The following is a 6,000-nucleotide window of genomic DNA, read 5'->3' as shown; positions in this document are numbered from 1 at the left end:
TGCTTTTCATTATTAGGGCTTTATTTAAAGTTGCACAATTTGACCGTGTTCATGTGTTTTGTAATAAAACACCACAGCATTACCAGCACTCACATTTCAGCCAAGCTTTACTGAAGCATGGCGCTGATACTATTGCAACTGTTTCCAATTGGCAGCAGTAAATATGTCATTTATTACTATTTTTTTTCTTTCTGATTATCATAATTTCCTGGTCTCAGATGAGAGCAGCCACCAATCCTCCAACAGCCCCTCCAACAGAGCCCACGGCTGCGGTGGTGGCCCCAGACAGACCTGCCATACCTGCAGAGAGAAAACAGGCTTCAGAACACCAGACAGCTGATCGAGCAGTTAGATGAAGTAACTGAGCTGCAGAGGAGAGGGGGAGGGTTTATCCTACGACGGAGTATTAGAGCCACAAGAAAAAAGTTGTTGATATGGACATTACTGTTTGAACACAAACTGCCACATGCGCTATATCCGCTAAAGAAAATTCCTTATTTAGATGAGTTAGTGAAACAAACTGATCAGCCGTCTTGTGATACAACATTCATCCTCTTTATTGCACGAGGATGTAACCATCGATAACCTCGCATCTGTCCATTACCAGCTTTTTGTACAACCTAACACTTATCACCACACTGTGTTTATGAGCTTAAAGAAAAATCATTTCTTTCTTTCTTACTAAAACCGATTCTGAAGCACAATTTCACAAACTCTGATGACATACAGTAGCAACCGTGGGAGCTTTTCTTCAGACACTTGTAATCTCCACATTTCGACTTTATTCTCAAAATGATTGATAATATTTTTTCTTTACGTGGACCTAATAGTCCGTCGTATTATCCTCACTGCAGCACAGTCACATGTTATTGTTTCTGGGATCTTTCAGGTTTATAATAAAGGTTTTTGAGTAATCACTGGTAAAATATTTATTTATTTATTTTTACCTGCTGACTGCAAAACAGCCACCAAACTTCCTGCTGCCACTCCTCCTCCATTGGCCACAGCAGCTGCAGACATCATGCTTGCAGCGTAGGAGCCTGCAGCTATACCAACTGAGGTGAAACCTACAGCCCCCAGGACAATAGGAGCAGAGACCACTGCTCCACCTGACAACAGGAAGAAACACCTGGTTACTGATCATCAGGATGTTTTAAAATGAATACATGTATGATATGTGTGACTTCACCTATGAGTGTTAGATGTAAAAATACATCAATAAACAAAGAGGTTTGTTACCTGCTCCGATTGCGATCGCTAAGCCTGTTACTGAAACATAAGAAAGAAAGGGAAAAAAAAACATCTTACCAAAGCTCAGCCTGAACTATTTAGACATTTTCAGTGATGCTACAATCATGAACTTATATGATGTAGAGATGATTTGAAAAAGGCAGCTGTACTCACACAGACCCATTGTTGCACTCAGGATCAGGAGCCTAAGCCTGGACTGTGTTGGACGACTGGACTTATATAGGAGTGTGAGGATCAGCTGTTTTCCCGGAAAATGAAACTCTTAGAATGGGCGTCACTGGGTCTGTGATGTAAATAAACTTTCTTTAGTCATCATGGAACAAGTGATTGTGAGGTTGGATCTCAGGGGTTTGACATATTTACTCATTTATTTAATGCCATCTTTATTACGGATTTTACACATGGATTATTTCAAGGGTTTTTCTTTCTGTTTTAATCCTTATGTTAAATCACTTGCTTAATATGAAAACAAACAAGAACAACCTTATCACAGGGAGCATATATAAACGTTACTTGGGTCACTGAAAATGTTTCTGTATTATGTGTGGGAGCAAAAAAGATCACTGGCAGATCTGTAAGGACGGCAGATATACTGCACTTCTTTAAACCTCTGACCTTCCTCAGAGAAAATAAATTACACATTTAAAATAATTAGAGGCCAAAAAGTTCTTCCTCAGGTGGAGACAGACACCAACATGCATCCAAGCACATTTTTGAAAGTGCTGGATTTTTAATGTCACAACTGGAACATTTCATGGAGACCAGAACAGAAACGTCTTTATTGCCTTACAAGAAATGTCTTAGGTGACCTGATTTAAACAAGCACTTTGGTTGTGTATTTATTTTGTTGCACAAAAGTTTCAGTTCATAAGAAATGGTTCTTGTAGTTGTTCAAAGATTGTCACACCACTGCAATGACGACAGCATTAAACCTCGCCCATACTGCAAACATGCATGACATACCGGCATAGTTTACATTCAGGTAAGTGATGATTGAAGGAACAGGACTTTGTCTTTCTCTTTCTCCTTTCAAAACAAGTTGTGTGCATTTATTTTCTCATGATAGCAAAGCTCGGCATTCCTCATGACATTAATGTGAATCAACACAGTTTAAGCTTAAAAAATGTCAACCTTAATATAAATGATGGTTTATAGGCTTTAAGTCTGTCTCATGGAGCTCTAACATCCTCATCTACAGACTTATAAACAAAAGGGTGTAAAAGTTGTGTGTTGGAACACATTTTGATTCAATAACCTTGTGAGCATTATTTAAAAGGTACTGCAGTGTAGAAAGTAGTGCTGTTATAAAAATGTGGAGAAGAAGCCAATCAACAATCATGACTATAACACTTAAAGGTTTAAGTCTTTGCTACAGAGAAACTGCAAGTGTTTTTATGTAACAACCCCCCCTGTTTTAGGGCAAGAGGCAGGGTACTGAGTCTGTCTCAGGGATCACTAACTCATAGACACAATCGTTCATAGTCAGATTCACACATATGGGCAATTCAGACTTTCCAACTGACCTAGGCCCACTAACTGCATATGTTTGGACTGTGCAGTTGAGCTCTTGGACTGTGGGAGGAAGGGAGAATACCTGGAGAGAACCTGCAGACTCCACACAGAAAGAAAGGTGGAACTGAACTCAGGACCTTGCTGTGAGGCATCACTGCTAACCAGCGTGCCACCGTGCTGCCCCAGGTTTGTTGTTATAATAATGAAGTTATTACTACACATAATTTGTTATTGTGCAGAGCCCATTGTTACTGCAATGAGATTATTTGGATCATTGCAAAGAAATGTTTCTTTCATTCTTTATGTGGTTTCCACAATCATAAGATGAATATGTTACTGTTTAGAAAAAAAAAACATCATGCTGCTCCTCCCCTGTCTAGTGTGTATTGTTCTTTCAGAAATGGGAGTGTCAACTCTTGAAAAAAAAAAAGTAAAAGACATGGATCAGCTTTCCATGACTGCAGTTGAGCTCTCGGTGTCTTAGTGTTATCATTGGAAGCATGGACACAAGCTTTGAAGAGATATGTGAGTATATATATATATATATATATATATATATATATATATATATATATTATATATATATATATATATATATATATATATATATATATATATATATATATATTATAACAGTGTTATCACATTATGCAGTGGATATGAATTATTTTTATAATTGTAAAGATTTTATTTGAAATCTTTTTGTATTTCATTAACAGGCAAGGCGGTCGTTGTGTTTGCAGGTATGCCATCACATTAACCACAGCATAATTTTGATATGAATATATGAATATAAACTTTTTTATCCAGGAGCTGGTGGAGTTGTGATTCTGACTCCTGCCATTCTGGCTACACTGGGGTTCACTGCAGCTGGAATAGCAGCAGGCTCCATCGCTGCCAAACTAATGTCAATTGTTGCCGTCAGCAGTGGTGGAGGTGGACTTCTAGCAGCTGTCATAGCAATCTTGCAGTCCTGGGGTAAACTGGATAATTTGTTACATATTCTCTCTCTCTCTCTAAATGTGTGTAAAAAAATCCGCAACCAAACAAATAGACATGTTTTCTTATAGAGCAGGATTACTGCCAGAAAAATTAGAAATTGTAATATTTTAGTCCACTTTGACTGTTGCTGTTTATCTAAATGTCAAAGATATGAAATGCTCTTCTTGGACACGTCTCTATAAATAAAGGTTCATGAGTAAGATAATTTATGTACATCATAAATTATTTTATGAAGAATTAAAACTTTGCACATGTTGAACAAGTATAACAAACAGCTAATGGTGTGTAATGTGATTTCACTTTATGTGCATCAGGTCTGTCATGGGCTGCCACTTTAGTGTTTGGCAGTGCTGGAGCAGCAGTGGCTTGGGTGCTCTCAACCGTGTGTAACGTGACTGTGATATATGAAGATTCACACAGAGAATAAACACAAACTGACCTATAAATGTTTCCTGCTGTGACAAATCTCAATCGCCTGAATGAAACTTTATTCTTATGTGTGAATGTCGAACACTCAGATTAAAGGATGATTTGAGAATTAAATTACAAAAACATTTAAAGAACATTTTGATTTGATTTGATTCTGGTGGTTGTTTGACATAACTGTGACGTCACACAACTGCAGTGACAACAGCAAAGGAATATAATGAAGCTTCGCCCATGAATAGTCCTCCTTTACATTCAGGAACCAGATGAATAAGGCATTAGGGCCTTTTCTAGCACCAGCTGAACACACTGAGAAGATTAGAGGCTGCAGAGGGACGTAACAAAGGTGATACACACAGCTGAACTAAATCTAAGTAATAACACAGGAAGTGGAACAAAAGATAACGCACACAGGTCGGAGCTAACATAATAAAACAGGAAACAGTGACAAAGTCCAAAACTGAAAAACACTGGGACAATGACCCAGGAACACTGACAGATCTCTTTTGTTCAGAAAACCACAGGCAGTTAACTGCAGCCAATCTTCCCAAGAGAGTAACCTGGCTTAGCAGTATACAAAGTTTTATATGAGAATGTGCGTCTGTGTAACTGGTTAAAACTGATGGGGAGAAATTATAGTTTGCACTAAACTATCCCTTCATTAGTGCCCCAAACTAGTCCCAGCCTCTCAGCACTAACGATTTTTCCCTATTTTCTAACCTTTACCAAATAATGTGTTGTCCTACTGACCATGAGAGCAACCCTGGCTGAGTTACAGGATACTGTTTTTGTCTCACGCAGTCCCGATGACCCACACACCACAGCATTTCAGTCAGGTTAAGCTCTGGACTTTAATTTGCATGTGTTTTTATTTTCACATTAAATTTGTAAAGACAACAGAAGCACGCAGTCATTGGACCAGATAAAACATCTTCATCGTGTACTGTAGCGAGTAAAAGCCACAGAGTAACCGCTAAGGGCCTCTATACTACTCGTGCAAACTTTCAGGCCCAAAGCTCTTACAGGAACGAGCCCAGAATAAACGGGACAAGAGGGTCAATATCAGTCAGATGCGTTAAAATTTATTATTTTAAAAGAAAACACAAAGGGTTTGCAAAAGGCCTAAAACATCAAAATGGAAAAGGTCACTAACGACCACAATATAGTCTTATTGGTGCAACCTGCCAGCAATGCAACTATCACTATATGCTAAAGCATATAGTTAGGGCTGGACCAGATGACCCTGAATCCTCCCTTAGTTATGCTGCAATAGACATAGGCTGCCGGGGGATTCCCATGATGCATTGAGTTTTTCCTTTCCAGTCACCTTTCTCACTCACTATAATAAACCTCTCTGCATTGAATCATATCTGTTATTAACCTCTGTCTCTCTTCCACAGCATGTCTTTATCCTGTCTTCCTTCTCTCACCCCAACCAGTTGCAGCAGATGGCCCCGCCCCTCCCTGAGCCTGGTTCTTTTTTTTTTTTTTTCTTTTTTTTTTGCCTGTCCCGTTTGGCTCTTTTGCCATCAGAATTATTGTCTAAAGGCAAAGAACGATGCCCAACGGATTTACTTTACCAAATTGACCATCCCAGCCTTGCCATAATGGTCCATTTGATTCGCCTTTTATTGTTTATTTTATTTTCACTTGTTGAATACGGGACAGACTTGACTGGAGGAAAGAAGGGGAGAAAGAAAGAGGGAAAGAGAAACAGCTGAGAAGAGGGACGGGGGAGAAGGGCAAAAACCAAAAACCAACAGAATGGGCAGGGAAAAAAAAAAAGAAAAAAAAAGAAAAAAGAAAAAA

General features: G+C 38.8%; 2 protein-coding genes across 2 annotated transcripts; one reads left to right on the top strand and one right to left on the bottom strand.

Annotated features, from left to right (window-relative positions):
• LOC146551622 (interferon alpha-inducible protein 27-like protein 2A) lies at positions 1-1,487 on the bottom strand. Its single transcript, XM_085256670.1, has 4 exons — positions 1,405-1,487; positions 1,240-1,269; positions 948-1,109; positions 1-300 (listed from the first exon to the last, which is right to left on the bottom strand). Exons 1-4 carry the CDS (start codon positions 1,412-1,414, stop codon positions 215-217), a joined length of 288 nt encoding a protein of 95 aa, XP_085112796.1. The 5' UTR covers positions 1,415-1,487; the 3' UTR covers positions 1-214.
• Positions 1,488-3,239: 1,752 nt separating this feature from the next.
• Positions 3,240-4,271, top strand: LOC146551621 (interferon alpha-inducible protein 27, mitochondrial-like). Its single transcript, XM_085256657.1, has 4 exons — positions 3,240-3,288; positions 3,483-3,506; positions 3,574-3,741; positions 4,080-4,271. Exons 1-4 carry the CDS (start codon positions 3,264-3,266, stop codon positions 4,190-4,192), a joined length of 330 nt encoding a protein of 109 aa, XP_085112783.1. The 5' UTR covers positions 3,240-3,263; the 3' UTR covers positions 4,193-4,271.
• Positions 4,272-6,000: the final 1,729 nt, after the last annotated feature.

This window comes from Mchenga conophoros, linkage group LG19, assembly GCF_057382185.1.
Source record: "Mchenga conophoros isolate Kocher_MC1m ecotype Shallow Benthic linkage group LG19, M_conophoros_male_GT1.1, whole genome shotgun sequence".
Taxonomy (NCBI): domain Eukaryota; kingdom Metazoa; phylum Chordata; class Actinopteri; order Cichliformes; family Cichlidae; genus Mchenga; species Mchenga conophoros.
Note: the sequence above shows the minus strand (reverse complement) of the source record. Positions and strands in the feature narration are given on the sequence as shown.

Excerpts from the sequence above, each read along its gene's own strand:
- LOC146551622 (XM_085256670.1), bottom strand. Across the intron at positions 1,110-1,239 it reads AGCGATCGCAATCGGAGCAG|GTGGAGCAGTGGTCTCTGCT; the intron begins GTAACAAACCTC and ends TCCTGTTGTCAG. Across the intron at positions 301-947 it reads GGCTGTTTTGCAGTCAGCAG|GTATGGCAGGTCTGTCTGGG; the intron begins GTAAAAATAAAT and ends TTCTCTCTGCAG.
- LOC146551621 (XM_085256657.1), top strand. The coding sequence starts at position 3,264 with ATGGACACAAGCTTTGAAGAGATAT. Across the intron at positions 3,507-3,573 it reads GGCGGTCGTTGTGTTTGCAG|GAGCTGGTGGAGTTGTGATT; the intron begins GTATGCCATCAC and ends TTTTTTATCCAG. Across the intron at positions 3,742-4,079 it reads AGCAATCTTGCAGTCCTGGG|GTCTGTCATGGGCTGCCACT; the intron begins GTAAACTGGATA and ends TATGTGCATCAG.